Genomic DNA, 17,652 nt, shown 5'->3' with positions numbered 1-17,652 from the left:
CAAACAAATGCACACACCTTTGAAGATTACAGTTTTGTCCTGTTTTATGTCCTCTTAATATTCTCAGTGTAGCTTAATCAATGTGTAAAACTCTGCCAGTACCTTTAATATGTTTTACTGTAGAGATTAACTTCCAACATACATATGACTGTCAGGATATATTGCTTGGCATTGATCCCCTATAGTGCAAAGGGAAAACAAATTGACATAAGAATGAAATGTAGACAGTGGCATGCATAAACTGAGTCAATGGTGTGATTTTTTTTTTTGCCAGTGAGGTTTCTTGGGAGACTCAGTTATTTACATCGTGGAAAAGGGGGATTATCTGCAAAAGGCACTGACAGATGGCAGACACCCACCGCTTCGAATGGCATAGATTGGGGTCAGTGTTGGACACTTTGCCTTTTATGCCACCCACTCAGTGTATAGACATAAGCAAACGTTAGGTTAGATGTGGCAACTCTATCTATCTATCTATCTATCTATCTATCTATCTATCTATCTATCTATCTATCTATCTATCTATCTATCTATCTATCTATCTATCTATCTATCTATCTATCTATCTATCTATCTATCTATCTGTTAGGTTTTTAAATTTTGGGGAGGATTTTTTCTTTTTTTTTTGCTTGTTTGTTTTTGTGTGTAGCATGTAAGATTTTGCACATTTAATCTCTGAAGCAGATAATAAAAAAAGACAAAAGTAGACAAGTGTAAATACAGCAAACTAGAACTGCACCAGGGAAATAAAATAAAATAAAACATTTTTATAAAAACACCTTTAACCCTTTCATGTGTAGCGGTCACTACAGTGGACAGCTATTCTACAGCTGTTCTCTTGTATATTTATGGATTTTGTTGTTTTAGTTCCATATCAGCCAACACAGTGGCCGCTTATGCACCATCCCATAATACACTGCAATTCATAACATTACTGTAACTTAGCTGTTCTTGATCAACCTGATCTATAGCAACATATTTGAGTGTAAATCAATTGCTAATTGTTATTAGACTGTAACTAACAGTTTTTTTTAAACAAGAAGTTGCTGTGTTTTGTTGTTGTTGTTTTTTTTGCATATTATTTGAGTGAGTAATAACTGCTATTATAGTATGTTAAAATGTGAGAAAACATCAGATTAGCAACATTAAAAAAAACATTTATTTCATAGTTTTCACACAGTTTGACAGTAAATGCATGTTTCTTTGCTTCAAAATTAAATGCATTGTGTCCAGCTGAGTGGACATTTTTGTAACTCCACGAAAAATACGTTCATTAAAAAAAAAAAAAAAAAAAAAAAAAATCCATCACATTGTTTTTTCATGCCTAAAGAGGAATAAAAACACTCAGGAAAAAAATCTTGATTAAGGCTCTCATAATTCATGCATGAAAGGGTTAATAAGAGACTTTAAGGATTATAAGGATAACAGTGTATTACTATATCTACTATAAGGATTCGTGAAACACTATATTTTTCATTCCTCTGTTATGCTATAGCTATAACCACTGGGCGCGTGTACGTGGCTCTCGTGGCCGCGTCCACGCGTCCAGGTTTCTTTGCATCTCGTCAAAACAAAGCGGGGGCGCGCAAGAGAGCGAGCGAGCGGCGATGCATGCCTCATGAATGAGTCCCCCTCCACCGCACCGCAGGTCGGACCCCTCATCCGCCTGCCCCCCTGATGCCCGTGTGGGTGCGCAGACCGGCGGGGAAACCGTAACCGAGCCAGCCGCCCATGAACCCGGACAGAAAAGCCTTCCCTTCAGTGATACATGAGCGTTTCATCCCGTCAAGAACCGCACGACAGGATCAGGAACGGTGAGTCCAGGCTCCGGCTCCGGTGGGCGGGCAGAGGCGCATGACATACTGCAACTTTGGCTCCATTATGAGCAGTTTAAGCCATATGTGGACTCTATGGAAGCAGGGCTTGTGTATTTGAGGCGGTCGCGTTGTTTACACACGCACTTCGCCTTCTTCTGTCGTCCACACAGGTAAAAAAAAAAAAAAAAAAAAAAAAAAAAATAGAAAACCCTCCACGTACGCACGGCTGCCTGTACATTCCTCCCTGTGGGATAAACGTGGACTGTTGATTGCGTGTGTAGCCGATTGATTGGCTCTGTTATGTCGAATAAACAGCACAGCGGGGCATCAACACATCAGAAAACACAAATAAAAAGTGTAATCGATCTGAGTGTAGATACAGGAGGAGGAGGAGGAGGGGTGAGTGGGGGTGGCAGGGGGAGGAGGGGAGGAGGGGAGGGGGGGTGAACAAAAGCAGAAATGCCCAGACTGGCGTGGCATGGCATGTCGGGCAGACGCTCTAGTCTGTCTGTGTTTGTGCCTGTCTGTCTTATTCACATGTGGTCTGACTTTTAACACACTGCAGCCATTCCTTATGCAAACACACAAGTCATACTCATTTTATTCTATATGCACTGTGGCGTGGAGGAAAGCTTGTGATGTGTCTTTGTCTGAAGAGTGACATCCCAGACTGTTGTTCTCCCCTCTGACCAGGGGATGGTGCTTTACTATGTACAGTATATTTCTAAGGGGAGACACCCAAATAGATACAGTACTGTCATAGTCCTGTCAAGACAACATGGCTACGTGGCTTTTCCAGGGATTATACTCCTACTGTAAATACACACACACACACACACACACACACACACACACACACACACACACACACACACACACTCATAGACACACTCATACAGACTCTTCCTTTTTTCTCTCTCTCTCTCTCTCGGATGTAATTTGTGATCATTGTGGTGAGGTTGGAGCGTAGGTTGAGGACTGATTGCAAAACACAGTTCCATAGTGATGAAATAACCGTCAAACATAGAGATAAAGGAAAACAGAAAGCAACCAGCTGGTGGAGAAGGTGGTTTTCTCACTCTATCTCCTCAAAAGGAGGTCACAAATGTATGGCTTGATTTTTCCCCGAGTCCCCATGTCTGTAAGTTTTTTTGCTTCTTTCGCTTTTTTGGGATGTTAAACTGTTATTATCATCCTCATCTCAGGATCATCATGAAAATTACAGCATTTTATAGGTCATTAAACTGACCTGTAGGATATGTTGATATATCGTTCAATGGTAAGAAAACTTTTATGGTTTCATATTGTTCTGTATTGTTTTTATTACTTGACACAGCTTTAATATGTATATTCATTTTATTTTTGTATGTACTTTCTGTTTTATTTCTACTTACTTCCCTCTGAGCCATTGTATCAGAATCTCCTTTTGGTGTACATTTTAAATCTCCATGACAAATAAATCCTGTTCATGTTATGTCAGATTCATTTGTCATCTAGCGATTATTTTCTTGAATGAAAAATTAACCAAACATGGACAGGAAGTGAATGTAACATAGCGGTGTCACTCTAAACAGGAACTGAGCACATGAAACTTCAGATAAAACATGGAAATCATCAAATTTAATGACGTAGGGTGTTGTCATTTTTTATAGGAGAGGACACATCAATAACAATAATTTATTTTGCTATATTTTACTATATTTGGTTTCCATTGTCAGCTAAAACACTTACAAATAGCTTCAATATTCTTATGCTGAACCGGCTACAATTTATGTCAACAACAGCTAATATTACTAACCATATAATTGTAAATGTTCCAATAATAAATGTGTGGTTTCTTCAAAATTCACAATAGACCACAGATCACCCTTAGTTAAATAAAATTATAATTTGATATTTACCATGATTAGTAAAGATACCGACTTGTGTAGCAATATTTATCATAACATTTTGGTTTTAGAAGCATTTTTTTCAGTACATGTACATGGTAATCACTTTGTCATGATGATGTTCTTATAAAATGTCACCTTTTTCCCTCATTCTCTATTCAACTGCTTGTTATCACTCCTCAAAGCTTTATATGTTGTATTATGTATAATTCAAGTCAAATTCTAACCATCTTTGCCCCACTTTCTGTCCTTTCAGATGCTTGATGGACTACGGCGGAGACACGCCTCCCGGCCCTCCCCCCGACCCCTGTCACTCAACTTCAGCACCTTCTCAGCCCCTCCCCCGAGCCCGGATATGGATGGGAGCAGTGAGCATCCAATCAGGAGGTGAGGATCAGTTCCTGGGATTGACATTTCAGAACATACAGCATCCTGGAAAACGCATGAAATATTCATTAGCATTCATAAAAATCCCACCATCTCTGGTCCCTGAAGGTTTCATTAACTAGTGGAGCTGTGCTTGCACCACATGTTGACCTGATGGTAATGATCTCCTGGTGGGATATTTGATTGACTCATCTCTTTATGTGTGTGTACGTCTTATCAGCTTATATATATAAATATATGTGTGCTGGTTGATGGACAACATATTCAGCGTTTGTGAGTTCATGTAAGTATGTGGGCGTTGAAGGGGGTCTGTTGTTTACTTGTCGTGCTGTCAGCAGAGAGTCCCTGGACTGCGTGTGTTTAAACTCATCTTTTTGTAATTTTCCCTCATGAAAACATACAAACAGTGCTTTATTTTTTTTTATGATAAACATACCTAGAATCCGAATTATACATTGCACTTTAATCTATAAAGACACAGTGTCAGGGGTTGGATTAGTTTTATTGTAAAACATCAAAAAGACTGGGTTCTGTGTCTCATAAACCAACACTTTTTACTAAAAATAAATAATATAAATATCCTAATGTAAAGCTATACCTAGCACATTTAGCTTCGCATTAGGGCTGCAGAATATAACACTGCTTTTTATCTCAGCTGTGTTAGTTTTAGAGTGGTAAACTCAAATAGGCCTTAACCCATAAAGACCCAACCAGCTACTGGCAACCAAAATCATCTACCGATCTAAAGCGTTTAATACTTGTTGATCCACTAATCTTATCAACACATGTAAATAATTGGTGTAAAATGCAGCTTGCCATCTTTTCATGGTCATCAGATATGACCCATTTGGATGTTCAGAGACTCTGTGGTTACCGTGGAAACACTGTTATTGTCTACAACATTGATTCACCAGTAAAAACCTTGGAGTTGGATCAATGACAGTGGATGGACACACTTGGTTTATGTTCAGTTATTGATAGATTTGCTGAAAAAGTCACTTTTTTCTTTAATTTTCTCTATTTATGATATAATAACCCTCAATTTTAATCTGAGCTTTTATGAACATCTACATGATCAGTAAATTAAATATAGGAAAATACCAAATATTCACTTTAAAAAAAGCAAAATACAGAGGATAATATTATAATAAATGGTGATAAACTGCTTAAGAAAGGTTAAATACTGAGAAAAAATCATTTGGGAACTGCTACAAAAGTAGCAGTCATGGGCTGGCCATGGCTCAGATGGTAGAGTGGGTCGTCCAATAACCGAAGGGTTGGCGGTTTGAATCCCACTCTATCCTAGTCAGTCCGTTGTGTCCTTGGGCAAGACACTTCACCCTTCTTCCCTCCAGTGCCACTCACACTGGTGTATGCGTGCGTATGACTGTTTGTTGGTGGTCGGAAGGGCCGTAGGCGCAAATTGGCAGCCATGCTTCTGTCAGTCTGCCCCAAGGCAACTGTGGCTACAGACATAGTTTACCACCACTAGAGGGAGAATGTGAGAGCGAATTAATAATGGGTCAATAATGTAAAGTGCTTTGAATGACCAAAAAAGCGCTATATAAATCTAATCCATTAACCTTGGATCTTTATGGGTTAAACACCAGGGTTGTACAAAATTCAGAATTGAATTGAGAATGACCCCTAAATTCCAATTTAGTTCTTGAAATTGAATTTGAATTTGAACTGAGATTGCAAACAGGACGCGGAATTGCAATTCAAATTCAAATTGCAGGAAGTAGAATTGGAATTGCATGAAATTCAATGAAATTCATGATACATAATTAAGGTGTATTTAACAATGAAGTTTTACAATATATATTACATATGATCACAACATGAATTTCATACAGATATTGTATGGACTTTATGTACACAATACTTTGTTATAATAAATAGGCCTATTTATTTATTTATTTATTTATTTATTTATTTATTTTAATACCACAAATTAACATTAAAAACACTCTATAAAACAGATAATTAAAATTGTAATACATTTCAAATTGTGGAAAATGACAGGACAGCACTTCATTTCCCAGAATACCTTGCTGTATCCAAGTCTTCAAAATGGCCATACCTGCTTCTTCTGCACCTAATGAGAGGATATTTAGTGTTGCAGGCCAGAAAGATGCCACCTCAATGACAAAACATTTCAGGAGCTGTTGACCATTGGATGCAACAATGTTACCCTGGAAAGTACTTTAATTAACCATTAAGCATTAACCAAAACATTGTTTCATTTGACTACATTGAAATTAAGATATTGTTAATTATTCTACATTAAGGGGATGTATGTTTAATGTTAGTGTCTGTACCTCCATTTGGAAGAATAATGTATGTTAAAAGTATCACGTGCTCACTGATATGTGATAAGAATGAACATCTCTGAATTGCAATGAATTCAATTTCACTTTCTGTAATTCTAATTCAAATTCAATTCAACATCCTGTAGGGTGGAGTCAGTTCAAATTCAAATTCATTCATTGAATTGAATTAAATTCCGAAATTCTGAATTTTGTACAACCCTGTGAAATACAACATGAAATGTACCAGTGTCTGCCAAATGAATACTATTGATATAAGAGTCGGTGTGTAAGGTTTACAAAAATGGATAATAATATTATAAATTGTGTCTTTACTCACCTGAATATCAGAATCATTTCACTTTTAGTACTTTATAATGAGCTTTTTGTATTGACAGAGGGAACAAAGTCCACCATGTTTTTACAGTATGTCAGAATAACCTTCCACCTCTTATTTTTCCCATTTTCTAGTGGTATCCAGTTTAAAAGTGCATGGCCATCACCCACTACTTTTCAGTGTAGACTAGAATTAATATCCTGTTCAGTAGAAAGCCCTAAACAGACAAACCAAACACTGCCTTTTGCATTTTTCACAGTCACCACACAAGAGGGTAAGTGGGGCATTCATTTGGTTGTACCCTCACCATTAGAAGTCACTAAATATCGCACCTTTAAAAAATTGCTAGTGATGTTGAGAAACAAAACATTGTCACAAAACAAAGCATAATATTCAAGCGTATCAATATTTTATTACACCCCTATTAGCATCAAAACTGCAAGCATGAATGAATGTTGTATCAGGTGTGCTCAGTTCATAAACTCACAAAAGCATAAAAACAATGATTTACAGTTTTAAGGCTCTAAACTCATCCTATTGGGTTTGTGTTGCTTGGCAACAACAAGTCAGTGACACAGGAAAACTGCAAAAACAGAACACAACATAAACCCACTTCAAACTACAGCTGTAAGTGTCAGTGTCTGCAGGCCTTTGAATCTATTAATTCAGATTGATGAATAGTACACCTGCAAAGTCACTGCACTCTTACTTACCACAGCAATGTGATTTAACTTAATTTATCCATATATTTATTTTTTATCTGCCTTACTTGAGCTGCTCTGTGTGAAAGTCCATATTTCTGATGTTTCTAAGCTTAAACTGAACCTAATTCTGTTATACCTGCAAAATGTAGATGAACCAAATTCACTCCAGTAACCACATTCTTCATCAGAACACAGGTTTTTCCTTTTGTAGAGGATTTTTTTCCTCCCCACTGTCGCCTTGTGTTTTGCTGATGGAGGACTTGTTGGGTTTCATCTCCATATAGTCTTTAAAGACCTGGATCTTTGAAGTGAATTGAAATAATCATACATTATTATGATGGCACTATATGAACAAAACTGAATTGAATTGAATTACTTCATATTTATCTGACTTTAATAGGATATTATTTGTGCATACATTAGGTGTAAACATGGTCAATAACTCTTGTAAACACCCTGGTTAATTTTTGTCTCGATCAGGTGATGTTAAAGGGGATGTTAGTCAGTGTTGGTTGCTGACAGGAAACTTTGGAGCCAGACTTGCTGTTTCAGCTTGTGTTTATGTTAGTTTAAGCTAATTATAGCCTTTAAATTAACCTACACAGATGACATAACAGACATTTGAGTAAATACGCTCATTTATTGAGGTGTTTAACTTTTCCCTTAAATTCTGAATCCTGGCTCTATAGACGAGTATCAGACTGTAGTTTCAGAAATTGTATTACTTTTCAGCTGTTTCTGAAAGTACTCCGTTCGTCAGCAGATACACTGACAATGGGAAAGCAGGAAAACCTTCTTCATTGTCCTGTATTGTGTCAGAGCTTCCTATCCCTGTTTTTGTTGTTAATAAGCTGGACGACTTCCTTCTCCACCTCCTCACAGTACAGTGACAAGCACAACAAAGTCCTAACTGCTTCAGTCTGCTTACCCTGCAGTTCCTCTGGCATCTGTGCTCTGCATAAATATTCCTTTGCATCAATGGTTGTATTGTACTGAAAGAAAGGCAGGGAAGGAGGAAGAGCATGCCCCCATCAGTGCATGTTCTATTGTTTCCTCCTCATATGAGACCTCGGGCACTGTGGTGACACTGTGGCCCACCTCTCTGCCTGGCTCCGCCCATTCTGCTCTTAATGTGCTGGCCCTCTCTTACCATGCATCATTCTGTCCTACTTCTCTCCTCCACTGTCACCAGCCGCTCTTTTTATTGTCATTGTGCTGTTTTCCTCCTGCTCTCGATCGCTCTCTCAGACTCACACACTGCTTATGTTCTCCTCTCTCCCCCCTCCAGCCACCGCCTCGTGTTTCCTCCTCTCTCTGTATATCAACTCACAGCCTGACCTTGTTTCTCTGCCGTCCAGTACTTAGTGCATACTCTGTTTCTTTCTGCCCCTTCTATATCTCCCTGATGAGGACTCTGCACCGGCTGAAGTTGATGAGCTCCCCCAGCCTCAGTGAACTGGGGAAAAGTGAAAAAAGTTCACCAGAGGACAGAGGGGAGAAGCAGAAGAGAGCAGGAGCAAACGCCACCTGGAACAGGTAAACAAAACAAAACTGTCATCCAAAACAAGAAAAAGTAGTATGTAGATGCATTTTGGACAGATGTGTGAGTCAGTTTGTGTGTGTTTGCTGTTGCAGCATTCACAACGCTGTTATTGCAGTCTTCCAGAAGAAGGGTTTGGCAGATAACGAACTCTATGTTCTCAATGAGGGGGTCCGGTAAGACTCACAAACACCCACGTATACTCACACAGCACAAAGAAAAACTTCATTTAGATCAATGTCATACATCATATGTAGTATAATTACATTCTGTTCATCATGAATGAATGTTTTCTTGTGAATGAATTTGTTTGTTTGTATGTATAGTATACAGTATGTGGGCCTGGGGAGTCATGTGGCCAGTAATGCTAGATATCGCATTATCTTTCTGAACCAGACTCGTTCCTTCTACCACATCAGCTTCCATTAAAACACAGCAAGAGCATTTTCATTTACACAAAAGCCATGAGGAAGTTGGAGCACATTTTTACTACATGGGAACAATAATGCAGGAAAATGTTGTTTTTGGAAGACTGGGTTACTTCCTATTGTTTTATATTATCAAACTGCGCAGTGATATGTTACAAAATGTGATGTTAAACTTAATTGTGGGTCATAAACATATTTTCCCCCAATTACAGCTGAATGTGAGATATTTTGTCCGTGTTTTTCAGTCCAGTGTGTAACATTTAAGAGGATCTAATTGCAGAAATGAGTATAATATTCACATTTATGTAGTCAGTAGTGTATAATCAGTGAAAATAATAGGTTCTGATTTCACTATGTTCAAAAGAGGTTTATTTCACAGTTCCACAAAGTCCACTATGTTAACAGTGGCTTTTTTTTCATCATTTTATGATGTAACACTGTCACCTGTTACATCTGTGTATTCACCAGAGTTAAAATCCCCCCTTACTGAATAGCCTGAAATGAATTTACACACTCTGCATCTAATGAGGAACATTTTTGCTGCCACTGTAGGAGAGGGTGATTGAGGTCACTAAATTTTACACAATGAACCTTTAAGTGAAGCAACAATTTCTTATTTCAGACATCTCCTGAAGACAGAGTTGGGGTCTTTCTTCACAGAATACCTTCAGGTAATATTTCATTTGAACATCTTATAACTAATTCTTTTGTATAACAGCATAAAATATGATGAAAGCACACTTAAATTCGAGAAGATTTATCTACAGGGTGTCCCATAAGTCTCCATACATAGTAAAAATAAATGTTTCTTGACATAAACCATTTTTATTTATATAATATGCTCTATATGACTGCCATTTTGTCGGGAACACATTTCAATGGGTGTCCTCCACTGCTGAAGAACTATAAAGAAGAAATATAAAGAAATACATGTTAGAACCATATATGTATGGAATGTATTATGTCTCCTATGTATGGAGACTTATGGGACACCCTGTATTTTAGAGACGTGTTATTTGGTCAACATTCGTTGGTGCCTCAGATGTTTACATTTAATTGCATTTCTCACCTTTTCTCACAGAACCAGTTGCTAACAAAAGGCATGGTCATCCTTCGGGACAAAATAAGGTTTTATGAAGGTGCAAATTATTGTTATTGTAGTGTAAATGCATTCTGCTTTGTTCGGTGTCGGTTAAATGCAAACAGAGTATTTATGTTTTTCTCTGTTGTGATTTTTGCAGGTCAGAAGCTGCTCGACTCACTGGCGGAGACTTGGGACTTCTTCTTCTGTGATGTTCTCTCGATGCTGCAGGCCATTTTTCATCCAGTTCAGGTACGCATGCAACCATCGCCAAGGTCTGATAGTTTTTGTCTTGTGTTTACTTTCACTAAAGGCTCAACAACCTCTTCACATCTTGTTAATCCATGCATATTTATCTACATTTCTTTTAATTATAATATTGATAATATTTGTCTAGTACATATTGTCCCAATTGCTGTTCTGTGTTTAACCCATAAAGTCCCAGTGTTACTGTTATGTCTGTTCCCAAATGAAATTTTCTCTATATCTAATCTTTCTTAAATAATTTTTCACCATTTATTTATGATGTTATCCTCTGTATTTTGTATGTTATCAGTATAAATCAGGTATTTTTCTGTATATTATTCATTGATCATGAAGATGTTCATAAAAGCTCAGATTAAAGTTGAGGGTTATTTTATCAAAAAAAGACAAAACTGCAGAAAAAGTGACTTTTTCAGTCAAATCTATAACTAACAGAATATAAACCAAGCATTATATTCCACTGTCATTGATCCAACTCCATGGGTTTTACTGACGAATCAATGTTGTAGAAGATGACGGTGTTTCCACGTTCACTACGGAGCCTCTGAATGTCCAAATGGGTCATATCTGATGACCATGAAAGGATGACAATCTGTATTTTACACCAATTATTTACATGGATTAGTGGATCAACAGGTATTAAACCGTTTAGATCAGCAGATGCTTTTGGTCAGTGATGGATGTTTGGGTCTTTATGGGTTAATAAAGTGTTTAAAATGTGTATTTGGTGTATAATATTTCGAGCTATATATACAGTATGTGTGTATTTTTCCTACTACTTTAATTATCCTTGCATGGAGCAACTGTAAAGCGTAATGATTTCCCCTGGGACTAATAAAGTATTCTGATTGTGATTCTGATTCTGTGTCCTTGTGTGCAGGGTAAGGAACCGTCTGTACGACAGCTCGCTCTGCTTCACTTCAGAAACACCATCGTCCTGAGCGTAAAATTAGAGGATGCACTGTCTCGACCTCGGGCCCGTGTGCCCCCGTCTGTTACACAAATGCTGCTTATTCTACAGGTAGGCCAGCAGATGCACGCATAATTCACTCACATATATTTGACTTGTATTTAAATTTCAATCCATTTTCTGCAGAATTCAAATTTTCCATTCAACACATCTCTCTATGGCTACGCTCAGACTGCAGGCAAATGTGGCCCAAAACTGATTTTATTTGCCCATATGTGACCTGTATCCAATCTCTTAAGGACAGTTTGAACAACACAAATCCAATTTTTTCAAATCTGAGCCAGGCCACTTTCATATGTGGTCCTAAATCTGATACGTATCTGATATTTTGCAATGCAACTCCAGTGTGAACGGTCAGGTTGCATTTATCCGACCTTTACGTCATTTAAATGCAACAAACATCACAATTCTGCATCCCAGGAGGAGGAGTGGCAGGAAAAAAGTACTTACTTCCGTAAACACAGTGTGGGCCTGTGTGATCATGCATTACGTCAGGACCTCTTTTGTCCATGCGGATCATTTCAGAGTCGCATTCGGTTCGTACTCAAAACTGATAGAAGTCGCATTTAATGTGTAATATGAACAAGAAAACAAAAAAAATCGGATTTCACCAAAAAATTCAAATTGTGCATTAAGACCTGCTGTCTGAATGTAGCCTATGTTTTTTTTTGTTTCATGAGATGCTTATGATAAAAACATGTAAGTGAGTAAGTTGAGTGAAAATCATTTTCTATTGTTGTTTGAGTTCATTTGAATGGATTATGAAGTCCATATTTTCTGAAAGCAGCCATTATACTGTATGTGATAGTGTTTAACATCTAATACACAAAGTAAATCTGCATATTTTTGTCTTGAATCACTAAAAGCTGCATAAAAATCTCCAGATTAGGTTTGAACTTCAGTCATTCATAGTTTCTTTGTACAAAATATTTTAAATGTGTGATTATTGCCTCAGATGTACAGTTGAATTCTTGTGTTCATAGGGGGTCCATGAGTCACGAGGTGTGAATGAGGAGTACTTGAGGTTAGAGTCTCTGGTTCAGAAAGTGGTCTCACCTTACCTCGGCACACACGGCCTTTACTCTGGAGACGGTACAGAGGCCAATTGCTGCATTTTGGGTGAGAGTTTGTATAAATGTTTCCATGACCCCAGAATAAAAGGGTGTGTGAAGAGCAAGGGATCTAAATCAACCTTCCCTCTTGTAATACAGAGAAGCGTTTACCATGGGGCTTACCCAAGTCTGCGGATCAGTCCTCTAAAAACCCAGTGGTACGATCGAAAAGCTACAATATCCCCCTGCTGCTGACCCCAGTGGCTGAGTATGACCCAGATGCCAGCTCTGTTGGCAGCGGAGGAATTCGGCGTCACTCAGCCTGTGAGATTATATCATGCCTGGAGGAACAAGGACTGGCCTACACTGACCTGGCCTCGGGATCTGAACTGTCTGGCCCCTCCTCTAACAGGCTGTGTGTGGGCTCCCAGTTCAATGGTATGATATTTCTACATGTAACCAATATGTCTGCTTTCATTATTATTCTTGTTAATCCATAATAATCTAGCCGTTACGTTCACAGGGATTGTACAAGCAGGAGCCAGTGCCCTGGACCTGCCGCTTTCGTCTCCTTCAATCCTTCCCCTTCATTCCTCGGGACCCCTTCACGGGACCGAGGCCACAACAACAATGACTGATCTCAGTAAGGGTGCATCCTCTACGCCACCCAGCGAATCATCCAGCCCTGAAACCATAATTGGACAAGTGCTAGAGTCTGCGGACTCAGACTCAGATGGGATATTTATTGATTTCCCACCTCATTCCTCAGAGGCTATTGGATACAGTCGTGAAAGCAGACAGAGCACTGTGTAGCTGTGGTTGCCTTAAGGAACCCAATCCCAGTCCCAGTGTGTTCTCAAGTAATCTGGGTCCAAGTTTTAAGATATGTTACAGTTAAATGGGTACTATTTTGCTTTATAGTGTAGTACACTGAGTTTCCATGACTCCATTTCAAGTGCATTCACTGATGTGTGAAAACTTTGTAACTCTAAATGCTAAGATAAACACTTTATATGAAAATACAAAGCAAATTCCAATGAAGTTATTGAAACTCTGATGATGTCCTACTGATTTTTTTTTTTACCAGTGTTGTACAACTTAATCCAATTTTTTATAAACCCAAACTAGTCACATAATTGTCTTAACCCATCAAACAGCCCTTTATTCTTCAATCCAAAACATCAACATTTCCAAAAATTATAATTATGAAGTTTTCACACAGCAGTAGTTTTTACCTGAGGAGGTTGGCTGACTCAGCCACATTTCAAACTGGAAAACAACAGACTTTACAAATGAATCAAGTTTTTTCCATTGATTTGTTTTTTTCATAATTGTGAACCACACTTCAGTTTTCTTGCTTTATTTCATTTTTGCTCTTTTGTCTGCTGCTTAGCAGTAACACAGTAATGAGGTCTTCTGCTCTCAGTTTTGTACTACGTTCTATGAAATGTTCTTTTCTTGTCAGTGCTCATAGAAGTCTAATACAAAGGTTTCTCTTCAGAGAAAGCATCAGTGTGAGAGCATTTGCTTTTCTGTATTAGCTTTGTACAGTGAGAGCAATTTTATTGTTTACATTTGACAAAGACATGAACTATTTGACTGAATGTTGTCTCACACTGTATTTTGCACCACCACTACTTTGTAAATAAAAGTGCATTGTTGGTTTTTAGGACAGCTAGATGGTGTAAAGTGAGCTTTTACCTTGAAAAGAATTGAGATTTTAATAAGGGCTTTTTAAATGAACCTTTTTCAATGATGTTTTACCTCAAGTGTTTTGTACTTTACTTTTTTTGACAATCTATAATGTCTACGGAGTTGTACTTTGTATTAATTTGTTATACTAGCCCAGTAAAAGTTCAATAAATTTGAATAATATATCAAACCAGAGTTATGTCTGAAGGATGATGTGTTGAGTATAAAATTTTCCTCCTTCATGAGCTAAATAAACTCTTGAAAGCCCTCTTGTATGAGCTGGGAAATACATCGCCAAAAAGCTGAAATCGGCTTTGTTTCAAAACTAATGAAAACACAGGACAACCAGCAATACTAAAAACATGATCGTTTTATAGAATAGAATAGAATAGCTATAGAATAGCCACTACTTTATCTTTCAAAAGCACAAGTTAGTTCATTCAGAATAGTTTGGTGCATTGACTTGCCATCAGACACACCCAAAAAAATATGGCAAAGGACAAAATGTGAAAAATTAAGAATCTACAAATATGTCTGCAAACTACAAAAACTGTACAGTTGGTTATGAAGAAATATTATATTGCACAGCAGTATAGCAGCAAACCCGTGCACTGTTGTGTAGAGGTGATATTTTACTGTCCTGTTTATTTAGTGGAAAGATTTGCAGAAGGTGCATTGTGTGGATGTGGGAAAAGGAGTCATAAAGAATGCAATTAACTGAAGTAGAAAGGTTAAAATTATATTAAAAGTAAAACGTCTACGGCAGCAAAATGCACCATGCACATTAATGCTGCAGTAAAATTAAGAGCATCCTTTTGTCAAAATAAAATGTTACCTTTGATAAACATTGTGCTTTTATTTTGAAGGAATAAACCGGAAATTCCGTAGAGATGACAACCTACAGTGGCTAGTTGTGAGCTAAAGCTAACTACACAACACTGTAGAGAACGAGTTGCTCTACTGAACAAACCAAGTCTTTCTTTAGAAGTGATAACTTTTGTCTGTCTTTTTGGAGTCGGTCGTTGAAACGGGATCTTAACAAACAGGCGGAGTGAAGTGGTGAAGTCGGTGAGTCATCCCTGAGCAATGTTTCTGTTTAGTTAACGCTACATTTCCTAAGTTAGCTCCAAGTGTGTGAGCTAAGCTACATTAGCTTCAATTTGCATTAATGCTAAGAGTGAGGAACAGATAAGGAAGTCATGACTGTTATTATTAGACCCAATATGTGGAGGAGGTGCATGTTTGATGACATTAGATTAATCACGTCATAGTCTTGTTTAACATGTAACACATTTTGACGTCCAAATATACACATGACAGTAGCATTATGGTCATGTTCAGTTTTTTGTGTGTATTTTAGGTCTGTGTGTCACTGCAGTCCTCAGCCCTCTCCTCAGTCTCCTGGGTGTGGATGATCCCGGCTCTGTGCCAGTCCTCTGTAGATGAAGATGTCACTGGCTCAGCGTGTCCTCCTCTCCTGGATCTTCGCTCTAATATTCCTCATCATGCTGGTCCTTAAGCTGGACTCTAAGATCCAATGGAACTGGTTTCTCATCTTCCTCCCAGTCTGGACTTTTGACACCATCCTCATCCTCATGCTGGTGGTGAAGATGGCAGGTCGCTGCAAGCCAGACTTTGACCCCAGGGATGGGGAGCAGAGCCTGAAGCGCAGGTTGTGGTACCTGATGGCCCTGCTCCTGAAGCTGGCCTTCTGTCTGACTCTGTGCTCCCGCCTGCAGGGCCTCACCGATATGTGGGTCAGTGTGGTGTGTGTCCCTCTGTGGGTGCTTCTGGGTGGGGCACTGGTGGAGCTGGGACACAGTGTTTTCCACTACAGGAGGGACTAAATAGGACTAATACCTGCTTTTAAAGTGAACACAAGAGTCAAAAACTGTTATTATGTTGGGAAGCATCCATCTGATCTGATCTGGTGCCGTGGATTAGTATCATTGCCATGTCTGACTTTATTAAACACATCACTTATTGATCTAATGTAATTTATCCACACTAAAAACAGCCGTTTTGTCAGCATTTATGCATTTCTTCAGTCATGGAAGGTTGTGATTTGAGGAACAGATCTTAAATGGGAGTGGGAAAGTGGATCCAAAATGGATACAGGCAGATATAGGTCAGAATGGCTACACAGAGGCAGAGGGTGAATCCTTAGTTCTGGCATCTCCAGAACCAGATGAGTTGTTTTGGTTTTTACATCACTTCTTTCTGCCTTGTCTTTAGGCAGCAGAAGGAAAAGAAAGGGTGAACCAGGGTCAAGAGGAGTCAGTTTTTATTATCTGAAGTACTGCTACAGTTGCTGGTTATCTTCCTTTTTGATTAACATTTAGATTTCCAAAACATAAAGCACGTTTCACTGACTCATCTAAAAGATTAAAAAGAGAAAGTTCACCACATGAACTTACTAGATTAGTTGTTAAATCACTAATCTTAAGCAATGAATGTGCACCAGTTCCTACTGTAAATGTTCTCCAACACTCACCATTTCATTCATTTGCACTAGCATTCACTGTGTGCCACTAATTCATTCAGTGTATGTTTGTAAAATTACTGATGAAGATGACATTTTAAACAAATCCCTGTTAAACATTCCTGTCAAACCCTCAAAACTGAGTATGATTCACAATGTGTTACACCTGTTTGCCAGACCGTCTTCTGCCACTGACATATTTTGAATGTAAAATCAATGTGTTCTCTATGTTTTTGTTTTTGTTTTTTTAAGTCCTGTGCTTTATACAAAGATGTATTGTTATGTTACTTGTATGATTTTTTGTTTTTATCCAGAACTCAGAATACATTGATGACTGTCACATGTTCTGAAGATACTGTAATCTTCACTAAACAAATGTGATAATCAGATAAAATAACAGAGACAGTCTTGCATTTCTAAAATTGTTACCTTTAGAAGAGCTGCCGTGAGATGTTTTAGGCTACATTCAAACTGAAGACAAAGAAAGAGGCCCACATCTGATTTGGGATTTTTATTACCCTGCCCACCAAATAGGAGGCAAGGGGTATTGTTTTTGGTTTGGTTTGTTTCTTTGTTTGTTAACACTCTAGCAGTAAAACTATTGGTTGAATTCATACCAAATTGATTTTATACATTGACAGTGACCCAGAATAAATGTCATTACATTTTGGGAAAAGTAGGTCAAAGTTCAAATTTATAA

General features: G+C 38.1%; 2 protein-coding genes across 5 annotated transcripts; both read left to right on the top strand.

Moving 5' to 3' along the window:
- Positions 1-1,584: 1,584 nt before the first annotated feature.
- On the top strand, positions 1,585-13,975 carry prr5a (proline rich 5a (renal)). 3 transcript variants are annotated; one of them, XM_030136459.1, is made up of 11 exons: positions 1,585-1,814; positions 3,963-4,093; positions 8,854-8,979; positions 9,079-9,159; positions 10,034-10,082; positions 10,493-10,550; positions 10,653-10,744; positions 11,637-11,777; positions 12,710-12,845; positions 12,938-13,216; positions 13,302-13,975. In XM_030136459.1, the coding sequence occupies exons 2-11, from the start codon at positions 3,963-3,965 to the stop codon at positions 13,589-13,591; spliced, it is 1,383 nt and encodes a 460-aa protein (XP_029992319.1). In that variant the 5' UTR covers positions 1,585-1,814; the 3' UTR covers positions 13,592-13,975. The 3 variants fall into 3 exon arrangements, with proteins under 3 accessions (XP_029992319.1, XP_029992317.1, XP_029992318.1); XM_030136457.1 differs by lacking the exon at positions 1,585-1,814 and adding an exon at positions 2,868-2,958; XM_030136458.1 differs by lacking the exon at positions 1,585-1,814 and adding an exon at positions 2,980-3,096.
- A 1,375-nt stretch (positions 13,976-15,350) lies between these two features.
- On the top strand, positions 15,351-17,424 carry tmem60 (transmembrane protein 60). Of its 2 annotated transcripts, none has more exons than XM_030137473.1 (2): positions 15,351-15,538; positions 15,831-17,424. In XM_030137473.1, exon 2 carries the CDS (start codon positions 15,913-15,915, stop codon positions 16,315-16,317), a length of 405 nt encoding a protein of 134 aa, XP_029993333.1. In that variant the 5' UTR covers positions 15,351-15,538; positions 15,831-15,912; the 3' UTR covers positions 16,318-17,424. The 2 variants fall into 2 exon arrangements, with proteins under 2 accessions (XP_029993333.1, XP_029993335.1); XM_030137475.1 differs by having other exon boundaries at positions 15,812-17,424.
- Positions 17,425-17,652: the final 228 nt, after the last annotated feature.

This window comes from Sphaeramia orbicularis, chromosome 6, assembly GCF_902148855.1.
Source record: "Sphaeramia orbicularis chromosome 6, fSphaOr1.1, whole genome shotgun sequence".
NCBI classification, from domain to species: domain Eukaryota; kingdom Metazoa; phylum Chordata; class Actinopteri; order Kurtiformes; family Apogonidae; genus Sphaeramia; species Sphaeramia orbicularis.
The sequence above is the reverse complement of the archived record's forward strand: the minus strand, read 5'-3'. Positions and strand labels throughout refer to the sequence as shown.